Genomic DNA, 20,648 nt, shown 5'->3' with positions numbered 1-20,648 from the left:
TGGACTTCTTTGTTTAAGGATTCTTAAAACAAGAAGTTTACAAAACAGAAGTAGCAAGTTTGTAAGAATTGAGTGACCGGCTTGATGAAGCAGTAGGGAAATTAAGGAATGAAATTTTTCTAAGAGCAACGGTTGTTTCCGTTCGCAAAAGGGCAAGAGCGTGCATCAGGTGTGGCGGCGACCAATTTCAGCAGCTATTGTAAATTTTGAAGGTTTGTTAAATGTACTAATCGATGTTGGTGTAACATTTTTTGTTATTGATTTTCCCTTTGTGAAAAGCACGGGAAAGTAATGCTTCTTTTATTTCTACGAATCGTTAACTCATGTGTTTTTTCTCTAAATTAAATGTTAAAACTTATTTTTATATAAAAATATCATTTTCTTAAACAAAGAAAACAACATGCTATCGTGAAACAGAAAATTCAAAACAGAAAAGTGCGACTCTTTGCTGGTTTTCCTTTTTCAACGAATGCAGATTTTTACACTGTTTCAAACAAAAGCCTGACTTTCAGATGAACTTGAAGCCCAATATGATTTGTTGTTGTATCATCTGAAAGCTAATAAAATGGACCAGATTTTGGTAGATTTGCCCGATTGTAGCTCTTATGGTTGTTTTCGAAAATGTCGTTTAAAAACATTGGCACCATTTTAATTCCGAGTGTGTCCAATGTTTCAAAGCTTGTAGCTCTCAGTAAAATGTGACTATCTTAATGCAAAAGGTATCATTTTGTAGGATTTAGTCTGCTCTTTCCAAATATGTACTTATTTTCCTTGTAGGTCCTACAGGAATTTCAGAAATCGGTTGTTTTCTCAGAATTTTGTTTTTTACTCATTTTCCTTAAATTTACCAAAACTCTGTTACGGTTAAGGATTGGACATGATAATGGGTGGCTCTATGCTCGGTTTGGGCTCTTCTATCACCCCCTTTCGTATGGCAGATTGGATCGAACTCATGTATATGTATGAACATATGTATATATATATATATATATATATATATATATATATATATATATATATATATATATATATATTATTCTGCCGGGTTACATTCCGTTATATTTTTATGAGCTATTGATATTAATTGAAATCTGTGCAAAATTTGCATCTGCATATTGTTCAGGATCACTATGGAAAGTCATCTGGTTTGGCAGCAACTTTGGTGAGTTATTGCCAATTACATCTCCATATTATGCAAGATAAGTCGATAGCCGAATGCCAAGCTGCTTTGTGGGCACAGTGAACATGGTCCTTTAAAATATGTATTAGAACACTGCTGCTTTTACAGAAAGAGGGAGAAAAAAATAAAGATCCCTTTGTGGTAACTTTATTTCATGCCTATAAAATTTGTGGAAAATGTAAAAACAACTAATAAAGTTATGAATAGAATTAATCATAACAGAATACACAGTATAAGTATGACTTTCAGTGTTATGTACAGGAATTTGTTAAAGAACTTCATGGTGAATTTGGACAAATATAGACTACAGCTTTTATGTTGATATAAACAGTTTCAATATTTTTATGGTTCAGAACTAATGCATGAAATTATTGTCTGATAGTAAATTTCTGAGTTAGCATGTCCTTGTTATTGTATCCTAATATTCTTATCTGACTAATACATGAACTTCTGAAGTAAATGATTTTTCTCCCAGACACTTGATTCTAATATTTTTTATATCTTGGTTTTAAAACTAATCATCTTGAGGAGAACAATTTGCACGTAGATGTGCTCAGGTTTCAAAAGTTTTTCAGCTAAACTTGATGCATATCTCACTTTTGTGAAGTATGACTTATGGACAAAAATGATTTACTTTGCTGTAGCAAGCAGATGATTTTTATTTCAGTAAAATGAACTTTTTTTTTCTAAATTAAAATATTAAATTAAACCATTTTTCCCCTATTAGAAGCTGATATGTCTTGATGATGGTTCAGAATTTGACATTAAGATTAAATTCCTTAAATATGGAACAAAAACAAAAGGAAAGGATAAAAGCGGAGCTTATCTTTTTCTTCCGGACAGTGAAGCTAAGGTAAGATAATAGTATTCCATATGCGCGTATATTGTTATATATGCATTCAGGCTTATATATAAGGTATTGTGTTCCCCTGTGCTCTAAATCAGGGCTTCTGAACCTGGGGAACATGCGCCCGCCCCTGGTGAAGCCGAGGAAGAATTTTAAAGGGGTTTGTGAATGTATAAAAGTAAAGTAAAACAGTATAATTGACTATAAATTACTTAATTTTGTAGTTTCTTGTATATAGTTTCGAAATTTCCACCTTTTCAAGATTTTTAGGGCAGTTTTCATCCACATATCTGTAACCTAGATTTTGTGTATTAGCATTCATAAAATCAAAATATTAAGCAAGCCTAGACATTGAAAGTGATCTAACGTGTGCTTTGTCACTCTTACAACCTGATCAGGCTTGGAGTCAATTACGCAAAAATGTAATCAATTACGACTAGGATTACAAGCTTGACAAATAAGATTTGTTATGATTATAATTATATGCTAAAACGTAATTACGATTACAGCAATTATTAGATTATTTAAAAAATAATTGATTACAATTATGATGTGTCGATTACGGTTTTAACTATGATTACAGACTCGTGGAAGAAAAATACATGCACATATATATTATTCTCATTGCTCGTTTGCAGTAACTACCTCATAGTTGAAAAATTATGAATTTTGATTGTGCATTAATACTACATAACTATTTTGACAATATATCCTGCATAGGTAATTAGATATCCCATATCTAAATGGCTTGCCCCATCATAATGCATATTGTACATGAGATAAATATTCATTGTTATTTTGCATACAACCAAAATTTTAGAGGTTACAGTTTCTAAAATTTACGTGCTATATTGCTACATTCTATTCTTTACAATTTAGTATAATACTACTTAATTCAGCCCAATATTTGAGGGGGTAAAACTACATTTTATGCAAGATTTGTAAAACATGCAAAGTATTAAAATATATTCAGATAGTATAAATAAATGAAAGTACATATTCAAAAATAAATACTGCATTTAAAACAATCTTTCATTGCATATCAATAGCAGCAATGCTTTAAAACTGTCAGGTTTCATTCTCATTCTCTGAGAAGTGTAAAATTTTCCAGCAATGCTGAACTGGAGCAGATGCTGCACATAGGTGCAAGTTTACAAAGCAATGGTTACACATGAATGTTTGATCCCTGTATTTTAGGGGATCAGTATCGTGCCCATTTGGGGGGCTGGTTTTGTAAGCTTTTAGTTCGTTTTCAACTTTTTCTTTATGAAATAATTATAACTTTTGGGTGTGGGCAGATTTTTCCAAAAATGTAAAAAGTAAAAAAACACCAAAAGGCATTAACTGTTTTTCAAAATTTTCTCGAACCAAAAACATATGCTAGTACTGTTCATATTGTTCTCTTTTGAAGGCAGTAGCTTCGCTTGTTTGCCTGTCATTGAGTGATGAAAAGGAAAATTGATGACCAATCCTTAAAACAGAGACCCCTGTCAATGGCACCTACAGGGTACAAACAACTTTTTAATGATACTGCTCGTTTATGATCCTCATTTGACAACCCTCAGCAGTGCCTAAAGGCTCTCCTTTTTATGTTTCTATTGAAGTCTTATCTTCTCCCCTGTCCGGATCCCATCTCCTTTATACCATTGTAGAAACTCAGCTAATGAGTTTTCACTTGCAGCGAGTCAGGATTACACAATTACAGGGCCAAATTACAATTACTGAAATTTAGATTACAGTTACGATTATGCAAGAAATAGTTGATTAAAATTACGATTACAAGATTACTAGTGTCTCATTGCCAGATTATGATTACGATTACACAAAAATGTAATCGACTACGACGATTACTCCAAGCCTGATCCTGATAATCAAAAACTTGTCAAGAACAAACAGTAACAAACCTCTCATTGATGTTGTGAAAGGACTAGTACATTCCAACCTCACCTAGATCCTAGATTACCACAAATTAATTTGCAGTTAATTCTTTGATTGCATCTGTTCTAACAATAATATGTTCAAAATTAAGTTATGCATAGTAATATTAAACTTTGTACAAAATTTTCTATATTTTCGTTTAATAACCAGTCCAAGCAATTCTAAGCAAAGTCAGTTTCAAATTCCAGTTGTAGTTTTGACCAAGTGTTGGTGGGGATAGGGGCATGACCTCACATGAATGTGCAAAGGAGGGCACAGAGTCTGAAAGGTTGAGAACCACTGTTCTAAATGATTTGCTGCCTTCTCCCTGCACCATGTCTCCACAGGCAAAAATTAGACCAGATTTTGCAGACAAAGCAGCTTAAGTGAGTACATTACCTCCATCGTCAGGAACCTACTAATAATGCAACCTGCCTTTTCAACATTATTTAACGCTCTTTCCCTCTGCCCCTCAAAAGATTATTTTTTGTGCCAGCAGTTAAAGGGAGCATTAAATTAATGATAAAGCACATACTCGTAATAATTTTATTGTAATTTTGTAAAAAAAAGTAATTTGAAAAATGATACAAATATAATAAAAAATATTTATATTACAATTTTGCAAAAAATATCTACTAAACTGCTTCAGTTTCTTTTAAAGCATTTTTCATTTTTGAAAGAACATTTTTTGAGAAATAATGGTAGTCTTTTTGAAAAGTTAATGCTTTTGCTGATCATTTTTGGGAGTTTCTTTGGTCATCAGTTTCAAAGGACTGATTATAACAAATTGTAAATAAACATATGGTAGGGCACTATGTGGTAATGCTTAACTTATTGTGGGCTGCAATGTAATTATCTAATTTATTTTGGTATGCATGCTGCATTACTTATTCTTGTAAGTTATCATCTGCTGTCTATCCAAAATGATTTTTTTTTTATTCTTAGCAACCTTTCAGGTTTGTTATGTCTTCTCAGTTTTTATAATGCACATTTGTATTAAAATTTTTACTGTACATCTTAAATATTTACTCTTATTGTTACAATAAATTTACACGTATAGAATATGCAAAACTGAAATGTAGCAATTATTCTGGTTTTTTTTTTTTTTTTTTTTTTTATTTAAGACAAAGGGGCACAGCAGTCTAGATCTAAATTTGGAATATAACAACTAATGCTCAATTAAACATCTTTTAAGTTTTTTCAACAAACGTTTTCTTCAAACTTGTCCAAGTCCTACCTTTATGTCTTTAATGTTAGTCCCTTTATTTGTAACAGTTTTCATAAATTTTTTTGTAACTTATTTAGATAAGATTTTTTTGTAACTTATTAGATAAGTAATTGATTAGATTACCTTCATAGTCCTTACTGTACATTCACAGTTCTTTTGCTGATTTCATTCTACTTGCAGTGTAGAAAATTTTAATGATTAGATTAGGTAAAATTTTGTGTAGGCACTTTTTCTTATAAATTTCCCTTTGATTTAGGATTAAAAATCGAAACTTGACTTGTGTTTTCCACATTCAACTGTATTTCTGACATATCATATTGTGCCTTAATACATTGTCACTATTGTTTGCACTCATATCGAAGTCAAGACTGATCAAAAAATTGTTTCTTCCTCCTACTTTCAGGTGAGGTCATATTAAGTTCTGACAGCAGTAAGTTGATTGTTTCACTTACCCTTTTCACATTTTGAGGTTTGTTTGCATGTGACAATCACAGATAACAATCAACAATGCACAAAGCTTCTTGGCAGCAGACTGACACACAATTGTAACATTCTTATTGTATTACATTGTAGCAGTGCTCTGTGACTGATACACTGCTTTAATCACATGGGTAAAAAGCACAGTAGGGATCTCACCTTTAGGATTACAAACTATTATAATTATTTTCTGATTTTTATCAAAAATAAGCTTTTGAAATATTTATTTCAAGGGTCTGACAGACATGACAAAATACTATGAGTTTGTGTCATTTTGTAAGAAGCAAAATTTTCCCCATGTTATTCAAAGTGATGCACAACATAGAGTGCTATTGCACATGCTCTGTGCTTAGCTGTTTCACTATAAGTCAGTAAATTGTTTTGAACTCTTAAGATTTTTATTTCTTCTGTAATTTTATCAAAATCTGTCAGTAGCTTATTTTGTAGTTTTATATCATATTGTTCGCTTTTTCATTTTACTACTATGTATTGAATATTGTAAGTTTTGAGTAAAACATGGACTTCCAGAAAAGTACTTGCAAATCTGTTACTTAGTATTGAACATTTTTCAATGATTATTTTCTGTTTTAATGACTACTCTTTTTGGGTTACACTACCTTCTTTTACTAACCTGTTGTTATTTTAGATGTAAGCTGGTGTGTATATCTTCTTCTGTTTTAATTTGGGTTGGTTGAGGTAAGTGGGTCACCCCCTCCACCCTAACTCAAATATGTGTTACTGAAAAATAAGATTTGAGTCTGAATTGTTTTGTAATATGTACTGAAAGCTGAGGCTCATCGTGATCTTTGAAGCTAACAAAGAAGCAACAATTTTTGCCCATTATTTGCTGTTCATATTTTGTAGTTCCATAGTATATAGGTTTCACAACTATCTTTATTATTTTATATTTTTAATCTTTTTTTTATTTCTGTTGCTCTAAAAGAGGCTTCTGCAATTAAAATTTTGCATAAGTCATTTTAATTCAATTCATTACAAAATTGTAATTACATTAATGTGGTATATAATTGTAATTTTGCTTCTGTGAGTTATTTCATTTTTTGTAATATTTTTTATAGCCTGTCGATTACAATAAGCCACAAATTAGAATTCTAGAAGGACCACTGATGTCTGAAGTTACTGTTATTTTAAAAGAAGTTGAACATCATGTGTATTTCAAGAATTCTCCAGGTACAGTAGAATGTGTCAATTCCATACAATGAGTATATATGCTTGAAACCTATTTTCCTGGAGTTATTTAACATAGCATTGTTTTCTTAAATGATTATGTTTGTTTTTTATTCAAATTCTTCCTCTCCATTTTGTTTCTTAACTCCTTTTCATACTTGTCATGTGCATCAGCCAACAAATAACTTATTAAACAAACAAATTAAGGTTTATTAAAACATTTCATTAAAAATGAAAATTTGGTTTAAAAATCAGTAAACTATATAAAAACTTATTTTATGCTAATTTGTTTCTTCATTTTATTGAAGAAAACTAATTAATAAATGAAGCCACTTCTCTTTTTTTAGGGTTAGATGGATTTGGGATTGATATTTACAATGTGGTGAATATTGCAACGGAAACAAATAAAGAGTTAATAATGCGTTTCTACACTAATATCACCAATGACAATCAGGACTTCTATACTGACCTAAATGGCATGCAAGTAGGTAACTTTTTTGTATCTGTATAGTGTGGAGTGAATATGCTAAAAGTAGGAAAAAGTAACTACAATTATTTATTTAATTTTTTTTTTTTTTTTTTGTACTGCTTTGAGAAAAACTCAACAAATTAATGTTTTTTCACAATTTTGGGCCCAGTAGCAGAAACTTTCTAGCCAGTCTGCTACACTATTTTGGACAGTTGAAAATAATCTGCAGCATTATTATTAGTTTTATTTTAAGTTTTCATAAAATACACAAGTCTCTTGAAAGGTCAAGATTCAGATATGTTCCAACAGGCCAGTGGTCACTAGACCTGAAAAACTTAGTGGCACCATTGCTGAGTTTTAAAGTATAAAAAGGGGGGGGGGGTGTCACTACTTTCATAACAATAAATAGAACTCTGCACACTATGAAAAAACAATTATTCAATTCATATTTATTTAAAAGTGGAAATCTCAAGTTAAAATAGGTTTTTGAATTTTTATTTTCAAAAAATGAATAAAATGAATTAGTGAATCAGAAGTTGGCAGGAAACTGCATTTTAGATGAATGTTTTAGTTTATAGCAGAGCTTCCAAAGCAATGAGGATCAAATACATTTGTGCGGATAATTATTAATTTTCATGAAAATAATTAAAAAATATATATGATTTATTGTACATTTTATGTTACCTTCAATAGTTTGTGTTGAAGTAAACTGATCAAAACTTTATCCAATTCTTTTTTTGGGAACTAAGGCAAGTAATAGTCTTGTCTATTTCCATCTTGCAAATGACCAAACATGGCGTGTCCGCGAAAAATTAAATGATTAAAATAGATTTTTTAATTTTTAAAGCAGTAATAGAGAGAGATTCAAAATCCTTGAAATAGTCAGTTTTTTACACATTAGCCTCTAAAACAATGAATATAGGGTAATATTGTAAAGATAAAGTTTCGCATTTTTCAAGACAATAATTAAGAATTATCCAAAAAAATGGCACATTTTGCACAATTTTCAACAGTATGACTTGCAATAAACATCCAATTCTGGTTATGAAAACGTAGGCACTTAAAGAGTCTTGCATACCAACATCTTGGGAATGACCAAACATGGTGACTACGCCAAAAATTAGGTCTTAATTTCTGAATTTGTTGCTAAAAAATAATTTAAAAATAAAAATCCTCGTGAGACTACACTTAAGTTGAAAAATTTTTAGCGCTTTTGCGTCCAAAGCAATGAGGATAAGGTGAAATTTAAAAAAAAAGAAAAATTAATTTGAATTTTGACATCTTGAATTCAAATTATGTTTTTCGCAATCACAAGTGTGTGTATGTAGGCGTGTGTGTTTGTGTGTGGGGATATGTGTGTTTGTGTGTAGGGGTATGTGTATGTGTGTGTAGCCATGTGTGTTTGTCTGTGTGCTGGCATAAGTGTGTGGGTAGTTGTGTATATGAATGTGTGTATGTGTGTGTGAGGGGGGTATGTGTATGTGTGTAGGCATATGTGTTTGTGTCAGTGTGCAGGCATGAATATGTAGGTAGTTGTGTGTATGTGTGTGTGTAGCTGCGTATGTATGCGCGTGTGTGTAGGACATGGATGCAACCTGGAGATGGCTTTCGCTATAGGAGCAGCATCGTGAGGAGCCGGTCGACGGTAACAGGATGCGGAGGGTGGCGGTGGGAAAATAAAAAGATAGGACATCAAAACAGTCAAATGAGAACAATAAGCAATCGTGATTGCTCAATAAAAAGTTTTTCAATTCTCAAGAAAACTATTTAAAAAAAAAAGATTTGCTGCACATTTTAAGTTATTTTTTTTAGTTTGCAGTTAAATGAAACATCCAATTCTCCTTCGTTTTGGAAAATGTAGGTACTTAAGCATCTTATTTACTTCGATCTTATGAATGACCAAATATGGCGACTATGTTTCTAGCTGAAATGCTGAAGCATCCATCGCTTTTCCGGTGAAAACACGAACTCCGAACGATCTTTTTGCCAAGTTGTATTTTTTTTTTTTTATTTGCTAATTTTGTCTTTCTTCCTTTTTTTTTTTTTTTTTGGTAAAATTATCTGCAGGCCGCTGAAAAATCTGCGTCGCACGTCTCGCGTCTCACAGTTTCTGCTACCGGGATTTTGGGAAACTTGAAGACTTGATTTAAACGTTATTACACTACCATTTCTAAATTTTCTTTAGTTGAAAGTTATGTTTCTTTCGAACAAAAATTAAACATTCTAGTTTTTTTCTTGCTTTTTTGCCAAATTTGCAGTTACCTAGTTGTAGTACTCTGCAGATAATGTATGACTATTATTTCTGTTCCCCCCCCTGTGTTTGTGTTTTTTACAATTATATATATATATATATGTATTCCAGATGATACGCCGTCATTATTTTGATAAACTACCCATTCAAGCAAATGTTTATCCAGTTTCTACAATGGCATACTTTCAGGATCATAGTACCAGATTTTCTTTACTCACTGCACATTCAGTTGGGGCCACCAGTCTGCAACCAGGTAACTGTTTTTCTTTCTTTAAGATTAGCTTTCTACCTTCAAAGTGAAGCATTATTATTGAAAAAGAAAAGAAGTAAGCTTAAGCTTCCCTTTTGAAATTTATGTCCTTGTAAGTAACAACATGTTTTACTTTTAGCTTGCTTATTTGATCATTTATGTATTAACATGAAATCAAAGTAACTTTCTGAAATATCAAGCATTTAAAAATCAGAAAAAACTTGTTAATCACTTGCTTCATCAGAAGACCTTGGAACTCTAAACTTTTTCTGGCTGTTTATCTCTTTTTTTTATAGGTTGGTCTATAAAAATATTTTTTTCCCTTCAAAGTTTCTATAGTCTGAGTGCAGCAAACTTTTTACTTTTGACACCTCTTCAAACATATTTCAGCTCTCTAAGTTTGTTTAGAAAGTGTACTCATTTTGTCCAATCAAATCGCTTCTAGTAGTTAGAAGTTAACTGGAAAATAATGAGCTTTGTAAATGATGTGTAGTTGAATCAAGTAGACTAAGTATATATTTATATATTAGTGTTTGATTCAATATCAGATTAGTTTACAATTTTATATTGCATGATACTAAAACTGGCATTTCTTAAAGTGAAACTTATTGTTTAGGTTGGTTTGAAGTGTTTCTCGATAGACGACTCAACCAAGATGACAATCGTGGCTTACAGCAAGGCGTTACTGATAACAGGGATACTCCTACCTTTTTCCGGATCATGTTTGAGCATCGAAATAAAAAGGTTCTTTTTATGATAATTTTTAAGTGTGTTAACATCTTATCTTTTTTTTTTTTATGTTTCTAAAAGGAATCCAACTAAGCACTATTGTTTAATTGTATGTTTATTTATATTTCAGTTTCTTTTCATGTTAACTTTTTAAAAATTAATTTAATTTTCTAAAATATTCAATTGATTTACTTTGGAAAATATAAAAAAATAATTTGCTCTTATATATTATCTTGTTCTCAATGTCAGTTTCCAAAATGTCTACATATATAAAAGTCAATGTCTGCCTGTCTGTCTGTGTGTGTGCGATGTTCTGACGAATCTATAGCACTTACAGACTTGAAATTCTGTCTGTAGGTAGTTTGAAATCTCAAATGTTGTACCTCGAAGCATTTTAATATTTGGTCTAGAAAATTTTAAATGAATTTTTAAATACATAGCAGTTTCAAAATTTCCATCAATTCTTGAGTCGACTATCTTGCACAGTACTCATGCACTGAAGGCATGAGAAGTTAATTCTAGCTTTAATGCAGAATGTAAAACAAACGGCTTAAAAAACTGAATCGACTGTCACACCACAGGTGAATATTTTCAAAGATAAAAAATTCTGGTCTTCAGTTTCAGCTTTGAATCATCTTTCAAGACCTAAGAACAAGGAAGAGTTGAAATATCCAATATTAACTGAAGTAAGAGCTACCTAAAGCCTAAATCAGGGAAACATCTTTATTTAATAGAACGATTTTAAAAGTGCGTGAAGCCTAAATTGCATGACCTGGTAACAAAAGAGCAGCATTATCTAGCGTGTTCAACTGATCTGATCAAAAGTAAACTTTTAAGGATATACATATTATTCTGCGAGATTCACCATGTTTGCTACAAATCCAAGGGAACTGTTTAAAAATGCCTGATCTACATGAGAATAAACGGGCATAAAAGTCGAATCAACTGCCAACCTGAAGCATCTTCGTTATTTGATTTTTCCAAGCGAAATCTTCTGTTTCAATCTGAGCCATGTTATATGTGGAAAAAAGAAAAATAAACAGACAGCCGTGACTTATTCTGTTCTTCTGAATCATAATAACACATGCACTGTTCCCAATACAGATAACTCAAATATTGATAATCTCATGAGCTGAATAAAACTAGATGTCGAAATATTAAAAATTATTAAAAAAAACAGTTTTTATTCAAGTAGAATGCTTATTTGTAATCTCTGATTTTTGTGTCTTTGTTTTATCATCATCAGTGCAACATCAGTGTGTTTACATTTTTACGATCATACATTGATGCAATAATAGACATGTTATGATAGGATAACATTACCATGTTATGATCATATAGTCACTTCATGAAAATGGGTTAGTTAGCAAGAAGCTATATAAGGATCTCGGGATACAGCGGTGCAATTTCCGGCTTCAATTTCTTAGTATAGTGGAGCATCTCTATGTAATTTCTTTACTCAGTGATCAAGCTATAGTTTCTAATCAATATAGTTTCCTCTGCTACGTTTTCATAGCAAATATTATAAATTTTACGTTTAATTTGCCATTGCTCTAAAATAGATTTTTTTAGGCTTTTTTCTATTAAATAAAAAGTGATTATACTTTTTAAATTTTACGTGGCTTAAGTAGAACGGGATCTTTGTTTTTCAACCTTATTCGGTTTTTTAATTAAGTTATTTTCTCTATGGGAGGGAGGGGAAATATAGCTTTTCATTTTGTTGTGGATTTAATACTGTGTTCCATTAAATTATCTATACCACTCTAGACAGAAGGGGGGGGGGGGTCATTTTGTACTAAAATCCAGTATTTTCTTTAGAATTTTTTGGCGCAAGCCAAAAGTACCTTTTCATTTATCAGATTTTTAAAAGGTGTGCACGCATTTTAGTCATTTTACATCGGAGGAGGAAGAGTGATTTTCATTTATTGTAGATATTTCTTCCAAAATTTTAGCACGTGTTTCACCGTGCGGATACAGATAGTTAAAGATAAAAAGCAGGAACTGAGGTATCAAGTAACACATTATAAGTGTACACTTCATGCATTGTTAAGAAAAGTTATTAATATATATTCATATTTTTTAATTAATTCTTTGATTGTTTATCCTTTTCTCTGTTCAAATCAATCATATACTGCATGTGCACTAGACAGTTGATGCTGTGATGATGCAGTGAACTGAAATATAGTGGAAAAAAGAGAATATATCATGCTGACCTTTTCCAAAATATTTTAAAACTCTATATTGAGCTAATTTTTATTGTAACATACTGTTAACCTCGCTGCATGCATCCCCAGGGGAAGTAGAGCAATGCTTGAATCTTGAATCTTGGCTTGGCAAGCAACCCTAAAGCTCCTTTTTCGGAGAGGTTAGTGATAATGTGAAAACACCACTCCTTGTGAAATGCTTTGCAAACGTCAGCGGAAGCAGCCAAAGTGCTCTCACTCCCAATCTCAACTGACAAGGATACAAGCATATTCTATTCTTGTTTTATCATCTGAGGCCTTTACTGTAAATGAATTGTTTCGTTTCTTCACAAACTCATCAATGCAGTCTACAAATCTCATATACAGTCCACCAGTGGTGAATGTATGTTTTTATTTTGGAAGGGGCCGATACAACCAAGATTAGCTAACCTCTCCCACTTTTATTTTTATTTATTTATTTTTATTTATTTATTTTCTTTTGTTGGTTCAAGTCTTTTGAGGGGGTGGGGGGGGGAGTGATAATGCACTCAACTTCTCATTTTTTTCGAGGTGAGGTAAGGACTTCATACTGTCACCCAGTGGTGCAACCAAATAATAGTTTTAGGAGGGCACATTTAAAAAATTGTCATTTCTCATGGGAGGGGGGGATGCAGGGATTCTCCTCCGGAATTATTTTTGAAATTGTATTCCTAAGAACGCAGTTTCAGATGGTGACTGGTGATGGTACAGGGAAAGAAAATTCAAGAGACCTTTTGCGGAAATTTTTAGAAATTGAAATCTTAAAAACGCCATTATAGGCTATAATTGTTAACATTAGGGTAATGAAAGGAATAGAACTTTGTGGCGTGTTGACCCCAATCAATTTTTTTTAAAAATAGAACTAAATCCATCACGCCTTTGCCCAATTTTTCGAAAAGTTCTAAAATTGCAGTTTTTGACTAACTTCCATGGCGCTCTTCCCAAAAACTATTTCGAAATTGAAGTCCTATAAAACGAAGGTGGATAGATTTTAAACGCTCTCCACCTTAAATTTTTCGAAATTGTAGTTTCACATTCAGATTTCATACGGGATCGATTTGGCACTTGCCCAAAATTTTTACATAATTGAAGGTAACGCTAAGGGTTTGGCAATTTTTCAAAATTTAAGCTCCTTAAAAGCAATCTGAAACAATTTTCGATGCTTTTAGAAGGTAAGGTGTTTGGTAATTGTCCCCTGGAAATTTTTCGACTATGAAGCCCTGAAAACGATACTTGAGATGCTCTTTAATGGTTTTGGTGGGGGGAGGGGGCTTGGGAAGTGTAGCATTTTGAAGACTTTGTTATTTTTAGATCGACTAGGAAAAAGAAAAATTTGGGGCCTGGGGGGGGGGATGAAAGAAATAGGATGTGTTTAATTTAATTACCTGATCAATATTAAGCAAGTTTTGAAATTTTTTATTTTAAGGGTCTTTTCAAAAGCAATTTAGGTTTTTTCCCAACATTAGGCAATCTTTGGAAAGGCAGAGTTCGAGAATCCCCCCCTGAAAGGTAAAACACAATTTCAGATTATCTTTGAAGACGTTTAGAGGTAAGGAGCAGTTAGATCTGCCTTCAAAATTTTTCAAAATTGGAATCTTAAAGGCACAGTTTCAGACTATATTTTGTGGTAACCTCTGTGAAAGGATAGTTGTTCGGTTACCCTCCACCAGAAATGTTTTGAAATAGACGGCCGGAAAACGCTTAAATGAATGCGTTTTTAGGACGTCAAATGTCCATTATTACTTCAACCAAACAACTAAAACATTTAAAATTTTCTTTTGCTGGGGGCGAGAGTTAAAGAGAGAAGAATTTTGAAGACCCTTCTTTTCAGATTGACTGGGTAAAAGGGAGGGGGGGGTTAAAAAAAGAGAAGGGAACTTAATTTGCTAAGCAATAATCTGCATCTGTAAAAAAAATTTAAGTTAAAGATTTCTTTTTGAAAGAATTGAGATTTTCCTCCCAACATTATTTGCTTTTCTTTTTCATTACTAACAATAAAGCTGAAAATCTCTGTATCTGGATATCAGGATCTTTGTCTGGATCTTTGTGACGAGCATAGCGCCTAAACCTTTCGGCCGATTTTCATGAGATTAGGCACAGATTTTCTCACAGCATCCTAGTCTAGTTTTATATACATATTATATTGATACCATGGGTTTTTTGCGGCGTCCCTCACCTCTTCCTGCAGCACCCAGTTCAAAAATCCATGATCTGACATAATTAATATTTTCACTATCATTATTTATTCATATATTTATTTTTTTTAGCTAAAAGTTTGGGAATTATTTGTGAGCAAAAGCAATCTGAAACCAAATAATAACTATATTTAAATTTTTTTTCTAGATTTTGGAGGGGGCCCGGACCCCCTCAGCCCCTCCCTTATATACGCCCTTGCAGTCCACAGACATTTCACATTGTTTTCCCCAAGCCAGGCGGCAACATATACATTAATTTGTTTTTGAACTTTATGCATGTAAATAAAATAATAATAATAGTGATTTTGGATCATTCAAACTTTTGAAAAGGTTGTGAATAATTAAGTTTTAAAAAGTTTCAAGACATGTTCATAACAAATTGAATACATATCTAAGTTTTTATTGCTGTATGTGATCTAAAACAGTGTTTCTAAACAATTATATTTGTGTAGAGCTTTTAAAGTATTGTAGCATTTGTTTCTTCGAATGTTCTCTACTGATTTTAATCTTGAAAATTTTATCATGCTTTTATGCAATACTTAATATTTCTGTTGGCAGTGAAATATACTTATTGTTATAATATCTATTTACAGGGTTCTTCACTTTATCCTTCCCTATTAGCACATCAGTCATCACTTTCATTGCTGCATGCCCCATTTGTTTTGATGAGGATGGATAAAGATATTGATAATGTAATTTTGCGTAGCCCTGATGCGCCTTTGAAAGCTAAATATTCTGTTGGCATTGAACTTCCCTGTGATGTCCATCTTTTAAACTTACGAACATTACAAGCTTTATCTGGAAGTACAATAGTGCCATCTAATATTACAGCCCTTTTTCTTCACAGAATTGGTTTCGATTGCAATTTCAAAATGTGGGGCCTCTGTTCTACTCGCAATGGAACAGTAAGATCAAATTTTTAGTTATTTAAGCTATAATGCAAAAAATGACTTTGTAACAAAATGCCTGATTTTGTATTTATCAATATGTATGTGTTAATATAAAGGTGAGAAACACAGTACAATGCATAGACATTTATCATTAATTTATGAGTGTAATAACCTTTCATTTGTAAATTGATAGTTATATTAAAATTATTAATTTTCTCAAATTTAAATTCACTTAGGTCTATTCTTCTTGCAAAGCATTCCCAGATGATTTTTGTTTATTGATATTGATAAAAAACAAAATTTTAAAACTTTTACAAATTTAATAACATCTATAAACATTTTTATCATATACAGCATGAACCCATTTAACTTGCAAAACCTGTTTTCGGACCGTTAGTCCTAGCTGCATGCTTTCAATTGCAAAAATGATAAAAGTAAGATTCAGAGTTAAGTTATGAGAAGTTTGAGGGGGAAAAATAGGTGAAAAGACAACGAAATCTACCTATATCATCCCCAAATTCCCTACATTGCATTTACGGAAATCAAAAGCATGGAAAACAATACAAACACAAAACATTTGACATTAGTATGACCGATATTCATTGAGATATAAAACGCAGCATTTTGATTTACACCCTTAACGCTCACACTCAATAACACCTTTTATGGTGAAACATAGAAATTTACAAGGGGTAAAAATTATATTTTGCATATAGTGTTTTTTCAAACTGTACCGGATCTTGTTGTGTGTTTTTACATATCATAGCATAACGTTCACATTCATTTTTCAATAGCAATGAAAAATATAAATATTTTATTGTTTCTTTTTGACAACCTGTCATTCTTATGAAGAATGAAGTAAAAAGGGGGGCGCATGAAACAAGCACTGAAGACCACAGGTCTGTTGTACTGTTCCCGCTATGGCTACTAATAGAGCCCAATAACCGAAATAAATTTCAGCAGTTGCCTAACCGATACTTTAGGCAGTTCCCAGGTTTCCACATAGTGGTATCCCAAGTGTTCAAATCTCTGCGCAGAGTAGAAGTCACATTCACATAGCACATGAATTGAGCTCTCATCAGCCATATGGCATCCTCTACATGATGGATTATTGGTAACACCCATCAGATTAAGATGCCTATTAAGAGAGCAGTGTCCAGTTAGCAACCCAGCAGACTTTTTGATATATTTCTGCTCAAATTAAGCAGTTCCTTGGATCTAAACCAGGGAGGCTGCTGGTTGAGAGTTGGACTGAAGCCACCAGCTATATGATTCATCCATAAGAAGGTTCTTTGCAGTAGTCCTTACTGCATTTTAGGGCAGACCGAAGGCTGGCTCAGAGTCGACAAATGGTACATTGGAGCCCTGCTTAGCTAATTGATCTGCCAATTCATTACCCACAATGTCACAGTGACCAGGAACCCAGTAAAGGTAAACCCTATTACTGCCAGCTAGTCTTACTAGTGCATTATGGCATTCCCAAACAGTCTTGGTAGAGAAGCAGTCTCGATTGAGTGCTTTCAACACAGCTTGGCTATCAGAGAATAATCTGATAACCTTACGGCATATGCCTCGTTCTAGGCAGTTATTTACACAAGCCAATATGGCTAAAGTTTCTGCCTGGTAGACAGTAGAAAGCTTCACTAATAAGAAGCACAGATTTGTGTTGCTGCTGCTGCAGTATGCACCAGAGCCAGTTCCAGATGCTGTCTTGGAACCATGTGTAAAACAAATTTCATGTGCTTTGCCAATAATTTCCTGTACATCCTTCGATTGCTCTCTTTAATGCCAATGTTATAATTGGCATTAAAACTGAAATGTTTTAACAACCCAGTCATCATAAAGTAAGGATGTTTACTAGTCTTTGCGAAAAGTTTATCATACAGAGACAGGTAATGAGGGGACTTCCAGAGACCCATGGCGGTATGCACACAGAATCACCTCCATTTCCACTTGCTTATGTAGCAGAAGTAAGCCAAGAAGGAGCTCAAGGCTATGGGAAGATGATATTCTCATGGCACTAGTGTATGCAATACTGGCCATCCTTTGTACTTTGGTGAGGCAACCCTCAGCTGTTACAGTACAGGTTTTACCCCACCAGGCAATTGCCCCATACGTAACCGTAGGTACAATGACTCTGGTATAAACCCAGTGAGTGATTTTTGGTGGAAAACCTCATTTATTACCAATGGCACGCCTGCAAGACCAAAAGATCATCTTGGCATTATCGGTAATAAGCATGAGGTGAGGATTCCATGTCAAAGTTTTGTCAAGGATCACACCCAGGTACTTGAACTCAATTATCTGCAAATCTTTGAGATGTTTCCGAGTGAAGGGAACCAAATGGGTCTTATTCGGATTGACTGTAAAACCTGCCTCCATACACCAATTTTCTATTTCTTTAATTGCAGACCTCATGAGATTTGTAACAGTATCATTTATCTTGAACTTGCCCCTTATAACCAGGGTTATGTCGTCCGCGTAGCCAACGCAGTGCAGACCTTTGCAACAAATTCTTTCCAGAAGTTCATCTATCACCAGGCTCCAACGGAAAGAAGAAAGAACAACCCCTTGTGGGCAGCCACAGCAGTTACCCACCATCATGGTTTTAACCAGCATGCAAGCTTTGCCATACGGCTTGTTAGCAGACTATTAACCCAGGTACATATCATGGTATCAATTCCCTTGCGTACAAGTGAGTTATAGTCTTAGTGGGGACCTTATTAAAGGCTCCTTCAATGTCGAGGAAAGCAGCGAGTGCAGCTTCCTGTCCATTTACAGCACTATCCAGAGCTCTTATCAGCTCATAGAGTGCTGTCTCGGTGGATTTTCCAGGCTCATAAGCATGCTGGCACTTAGAAAGAGGATTGGTTTTCAAAACACTATCCCTGATGTGCCTATCAATCAATTTCTCCAGAGTTTTTAGGAGAAAAGAGGTTAGAGTTATAGGTCTAAAGGCTTTCTTTCGCCTCGTTGTAGTTTGGCTCACCTGGCTTGGGTATGAAGATTACCTTGCAGGTTCTCCAAGCATAAGGCATATAGGTAAAGACAAGACAGGACCTGTAGATCCTACAAGATGTGGTGTGATGTATGTGGCTACAGAACTGTCTCCAGGTATCCTGTTTACTGGCTGTTGTTGCCTTCTTGTAATTATTGCGAGCTTCATCGTACAAATACCAATCGCCCCTTTTTCTTGGCCTTATTAAAAAGTCTCCTGCAATTCTTTCTTAATCAGGGTTTGTACGCTCTTACAAATTCCTTATAAACTCCTGCTTTTTAAGAAAAGAAAATAAGGACCCTTAAAACTCCTGAATTTTGCTATTACAGTAGAGTCTCGAAAATTCGAGTCTCAAAAGTCCGAGGTTCCGCGTAATTCAAGGTGCCTGGTTGATAATTTTTGTGTCACCTATTTACCGACAAAAAATACTTGAATCTGAAAATCACAATATTTTGCAGAACTTTCCTAACAGCATATAATAAGGTAATAACAATATATTGAAAGGTTATGTCAATAACAGTCGCCAAGAACTATTCATTGGCTGTTAGAGATGGATTAAGAGATGCTTTGGAGAAAGTAAGAAAATGGTTGATACAAAAAACAACAACTTGAAATTAAAACATTATTTTGCCTTGAAGAACGAACAAATATCTCTTTTGGAATATCCGATTGCAATTAAAACGGAAAGTGCAAAATTTGACGCTGTACGAGTGGTATATGCAAAATTTTTGTTGCCATAACTATATTAATACTTTGAAACTTTATTAGTAAGTTGTCATTTTCAAACTTTTTTCACCCTTTTGGTCAGAAAATAGACACTATTCACATTGTTGCTCTTTTGTAAGAAAAAAAAAGAATCTGAATATGAACCCCCTTTACATTATTTATTCTATTTGCTTATTGCAATTCTTAAAACACAAAATGAAGGCCCATGTTTATCAGTTAACTAAAATTATTCCTGTAGATACTTCATCAGATACTTGTTGATTTTAATAGCTGATATGCAGGTGTTATCTTGTGTAAATATTTAGACACATCTCTGCAATTAGTTGGCTTTGCCATTATCTACTCAGCCAGCAGCTGTGTGTGTTTACTACTGCCCTAGTGCCATACAACATTATTTCAGTTGTCCTTCAATAATAGGCTTTTGCTATTTATTCTGCATTTTGTTTTTTCCTTTCTGCTTGCAACATAATCCCACGGCTGTTTTTTAATTATATGCATTTTCATAGTAATTTCCAGTCTAAGTAATTTTTCCTACCCATTAATTCTCTGCAAATTTTTCATTTGTTGCAAAACTGAACTCAATAAATATTTATTGCTAAGATTACAGTAAATTAAGTATTTCATTTATCATCATTGACCATTTTTCAATAATACTAAAAGCTACTTTTTTTACAGGTGTCTGTGGAGGAATTGTTTCCTAACTTGTTCAGCAATAGTGTAGAAGAAGCATCTTTGTCTCTTATGTATACAGGTAGTAAATTTTCTAAAGATGCTCATATTCAACTTCCGCCAATGGAAATTGTCACCCTGAAACTTAGCCAAAGGTGATTAATAAGTGCCTAATGTTTTGTGCATTTCGAGTTTTGTGATAAAACAAGAAAACATTTTCCTTAAAAAAATCAAAAGAACTTTTAGTTTTCTTTTGTATCTCTGCTACCCTTTTTATAAATTTTATGACTTCTTGTTATTGCATCTCAAAGACATTATTTAATATCTTCTCGGATAACAATACCTATCCCTTAACTAACCATTACATGAAAAAAGCTGTAATTGTAAAATCCTACAATTTTTTTTTTTTTTTGGA

The 20,648-nt window shown here is 33.1% G+C and overlaps 1 protein-coding gene across 1 annotated transcript in view; it reads left to right on the top strand.

The window, feature by feature from the left end:
* The window catches only part of LOC129231375 (alpha-mannosidase 2x-like), an 88,905-nt gene extending 68,513 nt beyond the window's left edge, over window positions 1-20,392 (top strand). Inside the window, exons 16-22 of the mRNA XM_054865671.1 lie at window positions 1,908-2,033; window positions 6,726-6,837; window positions 7,182-7,318; window positions 9,666-9,807; window positions 10,421-10,548; window positions 15,544-15,855; window positions 20,240-20,392. Coding sequence (XP_054721646.1) covers window positions 1,908-2,033; window positions 6,726-6,837; window positions 7,182-7,318; window positions 9,666-9,807; window positions 10,421-10,548; window positions 15,544-15,855; window positions 20,240-20,392 — 1,110 coding nt within the window. The remainder of the gene's footprint in view (window positions 1-1,907; window positions 2,034-6,725; window positions 6,838-7,181; window positions 7,319-9,665; window positions 9,808-10,420; window positions 10,549-15,543; window positions 15,856-20,239) is intronic.
* The last annotated feature ends 256 nt before the right edge of the window (window positions 20,393-20,648 follow it).

The sequence above is a fragment of the Uloborus diversus genome, chromosome 10, assembly GCF_026930045.1.
Source record: "Uloborus diversus isolate 005 chromosome 10, Udiv.v.3.1, whole genome shotgun sequence".
Lineage (NCBI taxonomy): Eukaryota > Metazoa > Arthropoda > Arachnida > Araneae > Uloboridae > Uloborus > Uloborus diversus.
Note: the sequence above shows the minus strand (reverse complement) of the source record. Positions and strands in the feature narration are given on the sequence as shown.